The sequence below is a fragment of the Crinia signifera genome, chromosome 2 (assembly GCF_055691185.1).
Source record: "Crinia signifera chromosome 2, ASM5569118v1, whole genome shotgun sequence".
Lineage (NCBI taxonomy): Eukaryota > Metazoa > Chordata > Amphibia > Anura > Myobatrachidae > Crinia > Crinia signifera.
This window is the reverse complement of record NC_139218.1, coordinates 400,043,528-400,062,078: the sequence shown is the minus strand read 5'-3', so window position 1 is coordinate 400,062,078 and position 18,551 is coordinate 400,043,528. Positions and strand designations below refer to the sequence as shown.

At 52.5% G+C, this 18,551-nt stretch overlaps 1 protein-coding gene across 5 annotated transcripts in view; it reads right to left on the bottom strand.

The window, feature by feature from the left end:
• Positions 1 to 18,499, bottom strand: part of NUMA1 (nuclear mitotic apparatus protein 1) — a 47,003-nt gene extending 28,504 nt beyond the window's left edge. For 4 of the 5 annotated variants that reach the window (XM_083170549.1, XM_083170553.1, XM_083170551.1 and 1 more), the window contains exons 1-10: positions 18,343 to 18,499; positions 5,238 to 5,316; positions 3,739 to 3,824; positions 3,323 to 3,393; positions 2,988 to 3,076; positions 2,640 to 2,720; positions 2,467 to 2,557; positions 2,037 to 2,163; positions 1,645 to 1,802; positions 730 to 844 (exon numbers count right to left, since the gene is read on the bottom strand). In XM_083170549.1, coding sequence (XP_083026675.1) covers positions 730 to 844; positions 1,645 to 1,802; positions 2,037 to 2,163; positions 2,467 to 2,557; positions 2,640 to 2,720; positions 2,988 to 3,076; positions 3,323 to 3,393; positions 3,739 to 3,824; positions 5,238 to 5,279 — 860 coding nt within the window. In that variant the 5' untranslated portion in view covers positions 5,280 to 5,316; positions 18,343 to 18,499. Of the gene's footprint in view, positions 1 to 729; positions 845 to 1,644; positions 1,803 to 2,036; positions 2,164 to 2,466; positions 2,558 to 2,639; positions 2,721 to 2,987; positions 3,077 to 3,322; positions 3,394 to 3,738; positions 3,825 to 5,237; positions 5,317 to 11,796; positions 11,983 to 18,342 lie in introns of those variants that run through there. The other variant, XM_083170550.1, reaches the window with a different exon arrangement.
• Between the last annotated feature and the right edge of the window lie 52 nt (positions 18,500 to 18,551).

Below are 18,551 nucleotides of genomic sequence, written 5' to 3'. Positions count from 1 at the left end.
CTGACTGCTGGTGTCTGATATGGGGGCTACAGTCACAGCTATGACCCCATGTGCACCATTACTGACTGCTGGTGACTGATATGGGGGCTACAGTCACAGCTATGACCCCATGTGCACCATTACTGACTGCTGGTGTCTGATACGGGGCTACAGTCTCAGCTATGACCCCATGTGCACCATTACTGACTGCTGGTGTCTGATATGGGGGCTACAGTCACAGCTATGACCCCATGTGCACCATTACTGACTGCTGGTGTCTGATATGGGGCTACAGTCACAGCTATGACCCCATGTGCACCATTACTGACTGCTGGTGTCTGATATGGGGCTACAGTCACAGCTATGACCCCATGTGCACCATTACTGACTGCTGGTGTCTGATATGGAGCTACAGTCACAGTTATGACCCCATGTGCACCATTACTGACTGCTGGTGTCTGATACGGGGGCTACAGTCTCAGCTATGACCCCATGTGCACCATTACTGACTGCTGGTGTCTGATATGGGGCTACAGTCACAGATATGACCCCATGTGTACCAGTACTGACTGCTGGTGTCTGATATGGGGCTACAGTCACAGCTATGACCCCATGTGTACCAGTACTGACTGCTGGTGTCTGATATGGGGCTACAGTCACAGCTATGACCCCATGTGCACCATTACTGACTGCTGGTCTCTGATACGGGGTATCCTAGACTGGCCACTATGGCGCAGAGGGAGTGGTTACCTCTCGTTCTTCTCGCGCAGCTCCTCCAGCTCCCTGGGCTCCTGCTGGTCGGCCTGCCTTTCATTCAGCACCACAAGCCGCTCAATGCGCTGCTGCATGAGGAAGATCTGGGCATCTGTGAGCAAGACAGACAGTGAGACACAGACACAGCCTTATCCAGTCCAACCCTAAACCCACCCCTCACCAATCATTAATGCCCCATACCCCATCCCGCCCCTCACCCATCATTAATACTAACGTACAGAAGAATGGGTCAGATCTGCCCAGCATTTTAAGCATAAACACTAGTTGCAGAACAATTCGTGGATGGGGTAAGCGGCACACACCCTGCAGGCTGGATGGGGGTATCACGCACACGCCGCGGGCTGGGTGAGGGTAACCTGCACACACATACACCCTGCAGTCTGTCAGCACAGCAGCATGACTGCAGAACTTGCACCAGAATGAAGCCTCAGACTGAAGGTCAGTATGGGGAATACATTCACACATCCAGCTCACTGTATTCTGCGTCTGTTCTACAGAGGTTTCCAAATGATTCAATGAGCACTAAGTGCACAAAGCTGACACTTCATATTCATAATGTGCAAGGTCTAAAGGTGCCCACAGACGCATCGATCCCGGCGTGCGTTCTGTGCTTAACTAGCACACATCGCATTGTATGCCTTGTGCATGCGATGCGATAAAAAGCTAGTACAAAAAGTATGTGCAGCACATACTTTGTGTACTGTGCGATGAGGTGCCGCGGGAGCGCGCATCTCATCGCAAAGCATCGCACCGCCGGGATTGGTGCGTGTATGGGCACCATTACACTGGCTGTGACCTCACTCAGGATTCATGTAAATGATGCAAGACAAAGCTCCACCCCTTGCGACCTCGCTCTCCCAGGACGCCCACGCGGCTGTGTGACGCGGCTACCTTTTTCCGCCAGTCTTTTCTTGGTCTCGGAGAGCTCTAGTTCCAGCTCATCACGCAGCTCTCTGCCTTCTGTAAGCTGTTTCCGGAGCCTTCTTATCTGGAATTGGGGCATGTGATGTACCTCAATCATAGGGGAGGATGGAGAGTCTAACGCCAGGCTGCAGAGGAAAGAGAGACCAAGTCACATGGAGAAACAGAATGGGGGCTGGGTCTGGTTCCTGATTTATCACAACGCGAGGATAAGGGAAGCAAACGCTGGAACCAGACGGACCTCATTGGGACTATATTAGAACACAGTTCGCATCTCTCCTTAGGAAGACGCCAGTAATCACAAACACCCCCTAATCCTACTACCAAGCACCTGACTGGCAGTACACCTCATTGGTCCGTACCTTTTCATGGAAGAAGATGAAGCAACCCGGTGCAGTTCCAAAAAGCGCACCTGCGTATGGCGGACAGGTAAGGGGGAGATTGTCTCATCTGAGCTGGAGGCGCTGTCGCTGGAGGACACCACTCGGGCTGCACAAGGGAGAGATGTAGGAGATATTACATCAGCGGTACAGTGCTGGTCTCTCACATGTGTATGAAAGGCCGAGTGCTTTACGTTGGACATCGGTCATTTCAGTGATGAGGCCTGGTTAGCATTAACGGACAGGTGTCACAGAGAGGGAACAGCTGGCGCACAGCAGAGTAACAAAACCAGAGCAGGATTTAGTACATGGAGAACCTGGAACATACAGACCCCCCTGGATCACCCAGGTACAGGTGGCCGATGTACGGTGTAATGTCGCGGAAAGCGACTGCCCTGTCGGAGCTCTGTACCTTTCCTCTGCAGGAAGCGGATCAGTTTGTCATCTAGCGATAAGTCGTCCTCGTTATCCAGGATGAAGCGGAGAATGGTGGCGAGCTCCGTCTGTGGAGGAACAAGGCGGTTATCTCCCCATAGGCCGACCATGCAATGTAACAGACCAGTGTCCCTGGAGAGAGGGGCTCACCTGTGTCTTGTGGTCAAAGGACTCCCACTCCTGGGCGTTCTTACACTTAATGTTTGACAGGTAGAAGAGCAGAACGATGACCTGCAGAAGAGAGAACCATGAGATTCCAGAGCGCATACCAGCCTGGCATCATACACTGAAGCTAGACTAGAGGGGGCTACGTAGGCACAAGGGGTGGGCTATAAGCTTCCAGGTGGGCAGTACATGGGTACAGTAGAGTCCTGGATGATCCATGATAGACTTGGACTGAGCAGGTGGGTGCTGATTTATGGGGGTCAGTTATCCAGCAGACGTGTAGACCGTGGGAAGGAGATGAGGGCCATTACAGCTATGGGGACGGGACATTACCTTGCTGATCTCCAGCTCACTGTTATCCCCGTGCAAGATCTTCTCCCACTGCACCAAGTCTTCTGCTTTGGAGCCGCATCTGCAGTGCCCTGTGGAAAGCAGACACCACATGGTAAAACGGGGCACATGCCACCACAAATCCCACCCACCGCTGCGCCCCCACCCCATGGCCACGATCTGAGCAAATCTCTGGAGCCAGTGCAGCACACTGGGCAGCTCTGCCCCCCCGGCGGCTGGAACTTCACTGGCTCCTAGGATTTGTATTGCACATTATTTTGCCCGTCCCCAGAGTGGCACAGAGAAGCCACGAATTGTCCCAGCCACGTAGCTCTTACTCTGCAGGAACTTCAGTCGCTCTTCTAGAGGCTGTTTCAGGATCTGGGACGTTTCCGCAGTATTCCCGTTTCTGTAGGAAAACAAGAAATTATGATCAGCGAAGATTTGTCATCATCTTTGGGAATATTACACCAAGAGTTTCTGGAAAACATGTGACCAGGCCGAAGACCACTTCTACGCCTCTCGGACAAGTCCAAGTAAAGATGAATTAAAGCAGAGACTGAGGGGAAAGTGTAACTTCCAGCCTGTGCACGGTCACTAAGCTCTACCCTCCGCCATCCCCTTCATGTGGGGGATGGAGTGATGTGGATATTGCCATCAACATATAGAAATAGGGAACCGTAAGACCCCCACAGTCCGCGTCACCCACGCAGAGCATCCCCCCGGTATATACCCTGCTGCACCCACTACTCACAGTTTGGTGACTATTTTGATGAGCAGGTTCAGATCGTGCAGCTGAGACAGACGCTCAATGGGCTCATCCACCTTCAGGCTGTTGACCTGTACAGAGGAGAATCACTCAGGACACATCCACACCCTTTGTATAACAATGTCACATGCACAGTCCTGTGTTATTATCCTGCTTGGTTACGGATCACGGACCCTTAAAGAACAGGACGATTCTTATCCCGTATGTCAGAGAGACACAAGGGTTCCCTGAGAGAGCATCGGCACTGGGTGGGGGGTAAGGGGGGAATTCCAACCTGCTCGCTAGGCTGCGTTTATTAGCGAGCAGGTAAGTGCCCCCCACGGAACGCACACCTCCCCGCGCTACGATACGACGTATACGCTTACACATCAGCTCACGAGGTTCCTCCCCATCAAATTATTTCTCCCCTGTTCCTAAAGAAAAGCAAAGTCTGTCCTTCAATTACCTGATGGACCCTTTCCAACCAATTTGGGGCGAGCATTGATGTCATCTGCCCACCCCAAGCAGGCAGGGGCATTCGCAGGTGTCTGCCCAGCGTTTCCATGGCCGCGTGCCCGCCGTATTTGTGGGCATGTCCATGAAACGCTGGGCAGAGCCCTACAACCACCCCCTGGCTGCCAATCATTTTGCCAATGCCCCAGAGCGCACATGCGCAGACCGCCACAATCGGGGCGGGCCAAATTCTGAACCAGTGTGAAAAGGACTGAATCGGCCCCTAAGTGCATCTGGCCAGGAGCAGGCTGATACACAAGCAGTTTTGTAGGTGGGTGGGGGCCACGGGGGCTGGTGTGCAAACACTTGTGGGGGCCACGGGGGATATCGGTCACATGATCACCTGCAGACCAGCGACTGGTCATGCACTGGGCCCATGCTGTGTAGGATATGCCGGTTACTTGGGCTGGCTGACATGAAGTAACTAGTTACCAGCCCATGAAAATGATGGGACAGCAGAAGTTACGTTGCCCTCCTGAAGGGGGCGACCATTAAATTGTTCCAGCAAGTACAGCACTTGAAATCCCCCCACAGGGTTGAGGAGCAGCATCAGCTTATACAGGATACATGTTTCATGATACGAGCTGGCCGACCTCTGCCCACAACAGTGTAGCGGGTACTGCATAAGCACTTATTTTCGCGAGGCTTTAATTTTCGCAAGCCCGCCGTAATCGCAAAAATTTAAGCCTTGCAAAAGGGGTTCTATTTAGGTTCATATAAAATTCGCAAAATTCTCAGCTCGCAAAATCACCGATATCTTAATTTTCGTGAAAATTACGGCTGGTGAAAATAAGTGCTTATACAGTAAATAACGTATATAATCTGTGCACTGTTGGGATCCGGTAGAGATAGGTTATACTGTATACACTATAATGGGGTTTGGGAAGACTGTTCCCTAATTACTATAGAAGGATCTGCTCATCAGTGTGTAGGCCTGATCGGCAGCATGTACATGGAATAGCATCATACCAGAATATCAGCTTCATACGTACCCATGTGAGCAGAGCCTCCATTAAAGTCCCCTGTTGCGCCATCCTCAAAGCGTGTAGCAGTCACACAGCATGTAAGTACCTGACAGAGACACATACAGAATACACGGTTACAGGAGCAGCGCGGGTACCGCCAGCAGCGATCTCCTCTATAATACACGGTTACAGGAGCAGCGCGGGTACCGCCAGCAGCGATCTCCTCTATAATACACGGTTACAGGAGCAGCGCGGGTACCGCCGGCAGCGATCTCCTCTATAATACACGGTTACAGGAGCAGCGCGGGTACCGCCGGCAGCGATCTCCTCTATAATACACGGTTACAGGAGCAGCGCGGGTACCGCCGGCAGCGATCTCCTCTATAATACACGGTTACAGGAGCAGCGCGGGTACCGCCGGCAGCGATCTCCTCTATAATACACGGGTACAGGAGCAGCGCGGGTACCGCCGGCAGCGATCTCCTCTATAATACACGGTTACAGGAGCAGCGCGGGTACCGCCGGCAGCGATCTCCTCTATAATACACGGGTACAGGAGCAGCGCGGGTACCGCCGGCAGCGATCTCCTCTATAATACACGGTTACAGGAGCAGCGCGGGTACCGCCGGCAGCGATCTCCTCTATAATACACGGTTACAGGAGCAGCGCGGGTACCGCCGGCAGCGATCTCCTCTATAATACACGGTTACAGGAGCAGCGCGGGTACCGCCGGCAGCGATCTCCTCTATATGGCCAAGGAATCCTACTTTAAGTCCCTCATCCTTTCCCAATCATCCAATCCCCGCAGGCTCTTCGCCACCTTCAACTCCTTGCTCTCCCCCCCTCCTCCAGCTCTTCCGTCCTCCATCGTAGCCGCTGATTTTGCTACCTACTTTTCAACCAAAATCTCCTCTCTCAGGACTGCCATCACCTCACCCTCTCCCTCCTCCCCTCCTACATCTCCACTCCCCTCCTTTCAACCCCTGTCCTCATTTTACCCCACCACTGCTGCTGAAGTCCACTCTATCCTCCAATCCGCTTCTCCCTCCACCTCCCCGCTCGATCCTGTCCCCTCCAATATTATCCGTCGTCTCAGTCCATCAGTCTGCTCTCACCTGGCTCACCTCTTTAATCTTTCCCTATCCTCTGGGATCTTCCCTTCCTCCTTCAAACACGCTCTTGTCTCCCCAATTCTCAAAAAAACAAATCTGGACCCCAACTCTCCATCCAACTACAGGCCCATCTCCCTCCTCCCTTTTGCCTCCAAACTCCTAGAACGTCTGACCTATAATCGTCTCCTAAGCCACCTTACTGCTAACTCCATTCTAGACCCCCTCCAATCCGGGTTCCGCCCTTTACATTCCACTGAAACTGCCCTGACCAAAGTCACTAACGATCTACTATCGGCTAAATCCAAAGGCCTCTTCTCTATCCTCATCCAGCTTGATCTGTCGGCTGCCTTTGACACTGTTGACCACCCTCTCCTGCTCAACACCCTCCGCTCCTTTGGCATCACTGGCACGGTCTTCTCCTGGTTCACCTCATACCTCTCCGATCGCTCCTTCTCCGTCTCCACTCCGAGCTCCTCCTCTCCTACTACCCCCCAGCCAGTCGGTGTTCCCCAAGGGTCAGTCCTTGGCCCTCTCCTCTTCTCCCTCTACACCACCTCTCTGGGCACCCTCATCAGCTCCTATGGTTTTCATTACCACCTTTATGCTGATGATACCCTAATCTATCTCTCCTCCCCCGACTTATCCCCATCACTCCTGTCCAAGGTCTCCGAATGCCTCACGGCCATCTCAGCCTGGATGACCCAACGCTTCCTGAAACTAAACATGGCTAAAACTGAACTTCTAATCTTCCATCCCCCGAACATCCCCTCTTCTCCCACTATCTCCATCAGCATTGGTGAAACCGAGATCACGTCCACCGACCAAACGCGCTGCCTCGGTGTCATCATTGACTCCTCCCTCTCTTTCACCCCCCACATTCGTGCTCTCTCACAGTCTTGCCGCTTTCACCTACGCAACATCTCACGCATCAGACCATTCCTCTCCACTGACGCGACCAAAATTCTCATTCACTCTCTTGTCATCTCCCGCCTTGACTACTGCAACATCCTTCTCTCTGGGCTACCTCTCACCCGCCTCGCACCTCTCCAATCCATTCTTAACGCTGCTGCTAGGCTCATCTTCCTCTCCCGCCGCTCTACCTCCGCCTCCCCCCTCTGTTTATCTCTTCACTGGCTCCCCATTCCTTTCCGAGTTCTCTTTAAACTCCTCACCACCACCTACAAGGCTCTCTCCTCCTCCACAGCTCCCTACCTCTCTTCACTGATCTCTATCCACACTCCCTCCCGTCCTCTTCGCTCCATCGCTGACCGCCGACTGACCTCTCACCTAATCACCTCCTCCCACTCCCGTGTCCAAGATTTCTCTCGCGCTGCCCCCCTGCACTGGAACAACCTCCCGCCACCCATCAGGCTATCTGATTCCCTTACCTCCTTCAAGCGCTCCCTCAAAACCCACTTTTTTCGACTAGCCTATCCCTCCTCCTAACCTCTTTTGATCCTCCTATCCTGCCTCCGTTCCCCTCCGTTCCTACTTATCCTATTGTATTTCGTTCGTCCACCCACCTATTTTTAGTATGTTAACTCTTATGAGCAGGGCCCTCCTTCCTCACGTACTCACCCTACCTCATTACCTCACCTGTGCTCCTGTCCTGTTCTTCCCTTCCTCTACTTCATCTTCAGTCTCCTTGACAATTTTGACACCTACTTCTGAACTGATGCTGATTTTAGTTCTACCAGCTATACCCCTATTTATACTGTATCTTTCAACACACCCTGTACGTTACCTTGTAATTTGTTTTTTTGTTTGCTATGTACGGCGCTGCGGACACTTTGCGGCGCCTTATAAATAAACGTACTACTACTACTACTAATCCACGGTTACAGGAGCAGCGCGGGTACCGCCGGCAGCGATCTCCTCTATAATCCACGGTTACAGGAGCAGCGCGGGTACCGCCGGCAGCGATCTCCTCTATAATCCACGGTTACAGGAGCAGCACGGGTACCGCCGGCAGCGATCTCCTCTATAATCCACGGTTACAGGAGCAGCGCGGGTACCGCCGGCAGCGATCTCCTCTATAATCCACGGTTACAGGAGCAGCGCGGGTACCGCCGGCAGCGATCTCCTCTATAATCCACGGTTACAGGAGCAGCGCGGGTACCGCCGGCAGCGATCTCCTCTATAATCCACGGTTACAGGAGCAGCGCGGGTACCGCCGGCAGCGATCTCCTCTATAATCCACGGTTACAGGAGCAGCGCGGGTACCGCCGGCAGCGATCTCCTCTATAATCCACGGTTACAGGAGCAGCGCGGGTACCGCCGGCAGCGATCTCCTCTATAATCCACGGTTACAGGAGCAGCGCGGGTACCGCCGGCAGCGATCTCCTCTATAATCCACGGTTACAGGAGCAGCGCGGGTACCGCCGGCAGCGATCTCCTCTATAATACACGGTTACAGGAGCAGCGCGGGTACCGCCGGCAGCGATCTCCTCTATAATACACGGTTACAGGAGCAGCGCGGGTACCGCCGGCAGCGATCTCCTCTGTAATACACGGTTACAGGAGCAGCGCGGGTACCGCCGGCAGCGATCTCCTCTATAATACACGGTTACAGGAGCAGCGCGGGTACCGCCGGCAGCGATCTCCTCTATAATACACGGTTACAGGAGCAGCGCGGGTACCGCCGGCAGCGATCTCCTCTATAATACACGGTTACAGGAGCAGCGCGGGTACCGCCGGCAGCGATCTCCTCTATAATACACAGTTACAGGAGCAGCGCGGGTACCGCCGGCAGCGATCTCCTCTATAATACACGGTTACAGGAGCAGCGGGGGTACCGCCGGCAGCGATCTCCTCTATAATACACAGTTACAGGAGCAGCGCGGGTACCGCCGGCAGCGATCTCGTCTATAATACACAGTTACAGGAGCAGCGCGGGTACCGCCGGCAGCGATCTCCTCTACAATACACGGTTACAGGAGCAGCGCGGTTACAGGAGCAGCGCGGGTACCGCCGGCAGCGATCTCCTCTATAATACACAGTTACAGGAGCAGCGCGGGTACCGCCGGCGGCGATCTCCTCTGTAATACAGTTACAGGAGCAGCGCGGGTACCGCCGGCAGCGATCTCCTCTATAATACACGGTTACAGGAGCAGCGCGGGTACCGCCGGCGGCGATCTCCTCTGTAATACAGCAGGTTCTAATCTGATACTATAATCACTGCCGCAGTTATCCCAGTAACCCCCCCCCCACCACCCCCATACAGTAACTAATAATCAGTGGCTGCCTTCTACAGACAGGGGAGATCTAATAGGGTATCATTAGGGGAGAGCAGGACATTGTGTCTTCTGTACACAGCTATTCCAGCTCAGCCCTGTCCTCACTCATGATATATCATGACTCCTGATATACTCTGTGCTGCTGGGGGACCACGCTCCTACCACTATATAACTCTCAGTCTGTGGCTTACTGCTGCCCCCATTCCCCTCCTCACATCATGTCTCTGCCCCTGTCACATGCAGCCCTGTCCTCACTGATACATCACTCATCTCCTGATATACTCTGTGCTGCTGGGGACCCTGCTCCTCCCACTATATAACTCTCAGTCTGTGGCTCCCTGCTGCCCCCATTCCCCTCCTCACATCATGTCACTGCCCCTGTCACATGCAGCCCTGTCCTCACTGACACATCACTCATCTCCTAATATACTCTGTGCAGCTGGGGACCCTGCTCCGCCCACTATATAACTCTCAGTCTGTGGCTTCCTGCTGCCTCCATTCCTCTCCTCACATCATGTCACTGCCCCTGTCCTCACTGACACATCCCTCATCTCCTGATATACTCTGTGCTGCTGGGGGGCCTTGCTCCTCCCACTATATAACTGTCAGTCTGTGGCTTACTGCTGCCCCCATTCCCCTCCTCACATCATGTCACTGCCCCTGTCACATGCAGCCCTGTCCTCACCGACACATCACATATCTCCTGATATACTCTGTGCTGCTGGGGACCCTGCTCCTCCCACTATATAACTGTCAGTCTGTGGCTTCCTGCTGCCTCCATTCCTCTCCTCACATAATGTCACTGCCCCTGTCACATGCAGCCCTGTCCTCACTGACACATCACTCATCTCCTAATATACTCTGTGCTGCTGGGGACCCTGCTCCGCCCACTATATAACTCTCAGTCTGTGGCTTCCTGCTGCCTCCATTCCTCTCCTCACATCATGTCACTGCCCCTGTCCTCACTGACACATCCCTCATCTCCTGATATACTCTGTGCTGCTGGGGGGCCTTGCTCCTCCCACTATATAACTCTCAGTCTGTGGCTTCCTGCTGCCTCCATTCCCCTCCTCACATCATGTCACTGCCCCTGTCACATGCAGCCCTGTCCTCACCGACACATCACATATCTCCTGATATACTCTGTGCTGCTGGGGACCCTGCTCCTCCCACTATATAACTCTCAGTCTGTGGCTTCCTGCTGCCTCCATTCCCCTCCTTACATCATGTCACTGCCCCCGTCACATGCAGCCCAGGGGCCGTAGAACGCTGTGGGGACTGCAGCCCATTGCTGCTATCTGCGGGGGTACCCCCATAATATATAACCCCTATGCCACAATAATGCAGCGATCCTACCAACATGGGCATTTGTAGAAGACTGACTGCAAATCGGCTTCCATAGTGCCAGGGTAAGAGATTTACTTAGGTCACATGTAGCATGTAAAACATCACGCAGTGAGCACATCAGGTGTTACAAGTTACCTTTACAATTAAAGCCATGTGACAATGGATTTCATTACTCAGAGGTAAACAAACACCCCCCTGTCCCACCCCTGTCACAGAGCTCCAGAGGCCAAGTCTTATGTAAGGGCTGTGCCACAACAAGGGGGGGGGGGTCCTATACACCCCTCATGTAGCGCAGGGTTCCCCTCTCTGCAGGCGGCCTGTAATCATGTTCCACAAGTAGCAGCCATGCAGCTGGCAGAGGTCCAGGAACCCTTTAAACAAAGTTCATCTAACGCACCGATAAGCAGCATTAACCCCGTAGGTCCCTGTGGGGCAGGTTTATTCAGCTGGGAGAAGTGATAAAGTGTCTGGTTTTTATCACCGGCCAATCACCTCCTACCTGTCATTTTTAAACAAAGCCTGTAACTTTACAGGAAGGAGCTGATTGGCCGGTGATAAAAACCAGACACTTCTGAGCTTAATAAATGTGCCCCGTGTGCGGCTACACCTGTGCCAGCGTCCGGTATGGTACCAACATCCAATAGAACGATGCACACAGAGTATCAGGTTTACACATTACCTACACAGGGGGCAGCCGGCCCAGCACACAGTAAGTACAGCTCACCCACTGTACCCAGCCAGGAGATGCCAGCAGTACCCGCCGCCAAGAGGGGCTGCACCTGTACACAATGTGTTACCCAGCATGGATCGCTGCCCTGAGTGCCAACTGTACCCCCCCCCTCCCCCAAACCCCAGCAGCCAATTCTATGTAACACAACCACAGCTACTCACATCAGGGCCCACTCCACCCATGCACCGGGGCAGCGGCCTCCAGCTTCTGCGGCCCCCACTGATCACCGGGGCGGAGAAGAACTTTACAAAGTTCAATCCACTTCAAAGCAAAGAGCTGCAGCCCGGGGAGGAGAGGACGGCTGCCATAGCAGGCCAGCTTGTATTTGCATGCCAATTCCCAGCATGCTCCGGGGCTGTGACACCGCTGTTATGTGGCTGGGAGGAGGGGGATTAGAGTTTGGTTGCACAGCAGCAGCAGGATACAATACAATGAGCCTGAGCAGATGCAGCTCTGGTCGGGCCTGGGAGGTAATCACTGAGGGGAGGGGAGTCCTCACACACCAGGGATTAACCCCTGCATGGACAGGCGCACAGCAATGACACTGTGACGCTTCCAATACTAGCACAGGAACCACAGACTCTGTTTTTTTTTTCGTCAGTCCAAATTTTTCCTATTTTCCCATGAAGCATAGCAATAAAACTGAGCACATTGTACATCTGCCCCCTGCAGCGCTGCATAAATCCCGGGAGTCACAGGTGATCACTATAAAGGAGCCCATACACGGTCCATTGTGGACCGGCTCCGTTCTGTACTATGCGATGCGAGCTCCCGCGCATCACATAGTACGGTATGTGCTGCACATACTTTTTGTAGAAGGTACACATCGTATCGGATCGCAGTGCATGCACAAGGGATGCGATCCGATACGATGTGTGCTGTTTAAGCGCAGAACGGATCCGATGAATGGACCGTGTATGGGGGGCTTTACAGCGGTGCATTAGCCGGTCAGTGGCTGCACAGGAGCCATTGGCTTATCCATTCCTGGGATGGGGAATCTTTGTTTGCTAGTGCTGAACTGCACATCCCAGAATGCCCTGCAACTGTTTTAGCGTAGTTTAACAACAGCTGGAAGGTCGAAGGTTCCCATAGGGATTGTTCCTCTGTTAGATCTCTGCTCTAACCACGGTGTCATTACCGTGCAGGCGACGTTACTGCTGGTATAATAATTGGCAGATATTCAATGCGGCCGGCGAGGGGGTTAAACAGCGAGGATTGCAGAAAACCAGCGATCCTCGCTGTTTAACCCCCGCGCCGGCCGCTCGCTCTATTCATGTTCTGGGGAAATCCTCGCAGTCACAGGACGGCGAGAATTCCCCAAAACAGCGAGACCCGCGGCTAATGCAGGAAACTCGCTGTATTTAGCCGCGTGTCTCGCTGCTTCTGGAGCCGCATACTCCAATTCCCCCCTCACTCAAAAAATGGAGCGAGGGGGAATTGGTGTATGAGGGGGGCTGCGGAGAATACTGACAGGGAAGCTCTGCTCGCTGTCACCGCTCGCCCACAGCATTGAATACCCCCCACAGTGTGTGGCATATGGAGTCCTGCTGGAGAAAGAACGCTACGGAAATGAAACTATTGTTAGATTATTAATGGGCATCACTGCCCCAGTACGGACATTACTGATGTCACAGCTACACCGGGCAGTTACCCATATACAGTACGCCAATCTGGAAATCAGCGCCAGTGACTGATGGTTACCGCCTACCTATATACCCAATCATTAATATCTCACATACCAGGAGTCACACAGGGCCTAGATAGGCACAGCTAGAAATGAGGATTTACGGGATACAGTCAAAATCGCGACAAGGTAAAAATACCGACATATAGAATGTGAGAAAGTCAACATGACTTTCGGTCGACAGGTCGCGAGGTCGACATGGGTTTTTTCACAGTTTTGACCCGACATGTGCCGACAGGCGGTATTTCATGCCCTACCATCCACTAGGGCCTGGTGGGAGAATAAAATAGTGTGCCGAGCGTAGCACCGAGCCCGAAGCATGGCGAGGGGCTGCGGTTGACTTCCAACTGTGTCTGTCGACATTAGGGTAAAAAAAAAAAACTGTGAAAAACCCATGTCGACCTAGCGACCTGTCGTCATGTTGACTTTTTCACCTGTCTACATTCTATATATCGGGATTTCTTACATTGCAGAGAGGTTATTGATATTTTAGAAGTACTCAGACAGGAATAAAGGCCCCATACACAGGTCCGAGGCACAAGTCCTTCCCGGGAAAGCTATATCCGATTTGGCGCTTGATGTGCCACGTTATACAATCCGTAAGTCCTGGGGAGCTGCCGCTGGAGAACAGGCCGCAGTAACAGCGGATGGGCAGATGTCAGAACTCACATTCATATGAATGCGTGCCCGTTTATTGGCTGAGAGAGCCCTCATCCAAATCAGCAGCCCCCCATTCATTTGAAAGGGTATTTTGACATCTGCCCGCCACTACAGCGGCCTCTCTCTCCAACTGCCAGCGGCGGTGGAGGATGGGGGTAGTCTCCAAGGTGGATAGCACTGCCGACACTACTGCCCGTCAGACTGGCATGACAGGCAGCAGCAGAGGATGCAGATAAAGCAAAATTGACCCTAGATCGAAGCGTGAGTACTGGGCATAGGGGTGTGTCTATGCCCCGGGTGTGCCTATGCCCTTTCAAAAATGAAAAGTGATGTTGCCCATAGCAACCACTTAAATCCTGTTTATCATTCCTCTAAAAGCCCATACACACTATAAGACGATCTTTCCAATCTGGCTGACTGGAGTCAACTATTTGCTCCCAAGAGCTGGGAAATGGAGAAAAGCCGTCATCTGCAGAAATGTATGTAACCAATCTGTGACTGGTTCCCATGTGTAGGAGATAATGGTCAATTGTCATTTGCTCCCAAATATATCCAGATTTTCATTCCAACCAACCAGATTGGAAAGAATCTTCGGTACTTGTGAGTTATCCGGGCGTCCGATTTTTAAATCGGGTCGGATCGGGACATCGCATCGCATCGCATGCGACCATCGAATGCGATGCGATGACCCGATTTTTCCATAGGAATCAATGTTAAAATGGACTGAGTCCATTTTAACATGGAATTCAATGGGAAAAAGGGGTCCTTTTCATACCCCTACTATCCAAGTGGGCATGGAGTTGGATATAAACCTGTGGCGAGCGTAGCGAGCCACCGAGCCCGAAGCGTGGCGAGCGTAGCGAGCCCCGCGAGGGGACACGGAATACCGTCCCCTCGCTTCGCTCGCCACGCTTCGGGCTCGGTGGCTCGCTACGCTCGCCACAGGTTTATATCCAACTCCATGCCCACTTGGATAGTAGGGGTATGAAAAGGACCCCTTTTTCCCATTGAATTCCATGTTAAAATGGACTCAGTCCATTTTAACATTGATTCCTACGGAAAAATCGGGTCATCGCATCCGATGGTCGCATGCGATGCGATGCGATATCGCATCGCATCGCATCTGATTGTATGCCTTAACTTAAGGCATACAATCAAAAAATCGGACGCCCAGATAACTCACAAGTACCGAATCTTCTAGTGTGTATGGACCTTTATGTATCCAAGAAAGTGATTGACCCTACAGTATGAGGGGGAGAGAGGTCTTATTATCAGGTGATACCCAATATTCTATATACTGATCTGGGCGGCAGAGTACCCCCCCCCCCATGTGCTGGACTGAGGGGGGAGAGGTCTTCTCATCCATCAGGTGATCCCCAATATTCTATACAATGATCTGGGCGGCAGAGTACCCCCCCCCCCCCCCCCCCCCCCCCATGTGCTGGACTGATTATTTTGTTGTTTAGAGATCAGACATGTGTTGTTGACAATCTGCATTTTGCAAGTTAAACGAGCAAATCCCTCTTGTGAAGAGAGCAACATCTTATTCTTAATGCACATCTTAAACCGGTATCTTGGAATGCCATGGGTGATGGGTGTTTCTGTCAGCCACTTTCATTACTAACCATTGTAGTAAAGGGGGGGGGGGATGGATGGATTGGGTGGGTAGAGCACAAGTATTGTTTCTGCGAGTAAGTACCATTACATAGTCTGTGGCAGTATACGTTGTGTGCATAGATTTGTCTGCATATTATTTCCGAACTGCAGCATTACACCGAAGTGACACAGAAGGACAGAAAACAACCACAACTCTGACAAATAACCACAGCTCTGACAAACAAAAGACAACTTTGAGTGATTTCACTTCACAACATACAACTCTCCTGGCTGCTTAATCCGGATACTCAGCTGTAATAACTTTCACTATTACTGTTAATGCTTGTATTTGCACTGTCAGCTGTGAAAATGCCCAGCTGTGCCTCTAAATACCCATACACACTGGGCGACTGAGCTAAAAGACGCGCAGTTTACTCATTTGAGCTGCTCTCAGCTGAAAGACACCCAGTGTGTACTGAGCAGTAATGCGAGCTCCCGCATCATCACTGGCCCGGCAGATGAGGGACGAGGTGGACGGCTTTCCATAATGTCCTATCAAAAGACGTCCGACCCCAAGAAAGTGTGTATGCCAATGGTTCCCAAACATTCTTGACCAGGGCACCCCAGATCAGCATTTGTTCAAGGCACGCTAGTCAAAATATATATTTTTTTATTTATCCATAAGAAATAAAGTAAATTGTGCTTAATTGTCACCCCCAGGTTCAGTTCTGTGGTGGGGAACATTGCTGTGGTTCTAACTGTCCATACATTTTATGGTTGGCAGCCACAAGCACTGGGTTTGCCCATCACTTTGAGCATAAAAGTTATATCATTTGATATATCTATCAAAGATTTTGGCAAAGTCTTTTGAAATGAAAATCTTCTAGTGTGTATGGGCCTTAGAGTGTGTACACACGGTTCGATGTTCTGTGCGATCCGATGTACGATTCGATGTTTTGTCCGATTTTTACTTTTCCATTTTTTTTTTCTCTACTCCTTAAGATATGCTTAAGATTTTGACTTTTTACCATACAATTTGCTATGCGATTTCCTATTTGATTTACTATGCGATTTCCTATGTGCCTTAAGATTTGGACTAAGCGATTTTGACTTAACAACAGGATGACTGACAGGGCCCTGGAAATCGTATAGCACATCGCATCTTAAGCATATCGCAAGGCACATACGATGCATGCGATATGCTTGCGATTTGTGCTAGATAGAGTGGGCAGCACACTCTATCTCCCCTCCGATCTCTCCTTAAACGGGAGCGCGCATCTGGCTAGGAAGCCCTTACAATGCCTTCAATCAGTATGCGATATGGCTTCCGATGTTGACGATATCGTCAACATCGGAAGCCATATCGAACCGTGTGTACACACTATTACTGTAGTCACCCCATACCGTAGGTCAGGGGTAGCCAACTCCACTCCTCGAGAGGTCACGGTTTTCAGGTCACTCAGCAGGTGCACTCATTACTCACTGACACATTATAAATGATCCGCAGGTGGAGCTAATTATATCACTTGTGATTCTGTGAGATCTGGAAATCATCAACTGTTGGTAGCTCTCAAGGAATGGATTTGGCTGCCCCTGCTGTAGGGTCTCCCCTCCTCCTCTCTCCCCCTTAGGCCGGTTTCACACACTCCGGCTCCTGCCGGACGGCTAAAACCCGTACGGCCAGGGAGCCGTGCAGCATACACTAGTTTATCATGGAGGAGATGGCCACTGCCCGGCAGCCGTCCCTTCCAGTGGTGGGATGCGGCTGCAGCCGTGCGGCCGGGCCGTGGCCGTCCCGTGTGAATGGACACAATAGTGTCCATTCACAACTAATGTGTGCGGCACGGCTCCCTGGCCGTGCGGGATTTCACCGTCCGGCAGGAGCCGGAGTGTGTGAAAACAGCCTTATACTTTAGTCACCCCCATTCTCGCACACGCCCCCCATATACTGTAGGGTCACACCCTCTTTCTCTGTCTCCCCCCCTCCCGCCCCTCATACTATAGGGTCACCCCTCATACTGTACACATTTCCCAATATACTGTAAGGTCACCCCCTCTTTCTCTGTCTCCCCTCATACTGTACACACTCCCCCTTCTCTCTTCCCCATATACTGTAAGGTCACCCCTCATACTGTACACGCTCCCCCCCTCTTCCTCTCTTCCCCATATACTGTAAGGTCACCCCTCATACTGTACACGCTCCCCCCCTCTTCCTCTCTTCCCCATATACTGTAGGGTCACCCCCTTTTTCTCCCCCCTCCCCCCATACCATAGTGTCACCGCCTCCTGTCTCTCTCCCCCTCATACTGTACACACCCCCCATATACTGTAAGGTCACCCCCCTCTATCCCCCTCATACTGTACACTCCCCCTTCTCTCTCCCCCATATACTGTAGGGTCACCCCCTCTTTCCCTCCCCCCATACCATAGTGTCACCTCCTCCTGTCTCTCTCCCCCTCATACTGTACACCCCCCCCCATATACTGTAAGGTCACCCCCCTCCCTCCCCCTCATACTGTACACACTCCCCCTTCTCGATACCCTATATACTGTAAGGTCACCCCCTCTTCCTCGCTCCCCCATACACTGTAGGGACACCCTCTTCCCTCATACTATAGGGTCACCCCCTCTTCCTCTCTCCTCCCCCAGCACCACTCTTTCCCTCACACCCCCCGGGCGCGGCGCAGGCCGGGATGTGACGCAGAACACTCGGACGCTGCCTGAGGAATCACAATGACGGACTATACGTACGCTGGTGGCTGCTCACCTGCTCCGGGGCCTCCCGTCCTCTGTCCGGTCACTGGCGGCCTCACACACCGGGCTCAGGACCTATTCAAAGCCGGAGCCGCCCGCGGGCCTGACCGCCATTGGCTACACACTCTGCCTGCGCGCCTCCGCTGTGACGCCACGCCCCCAGCCTATACCGCTACGCCCCTTTCCCCCTAACCGAGCCGCCACGCCCCTCTCCCCCAGTCC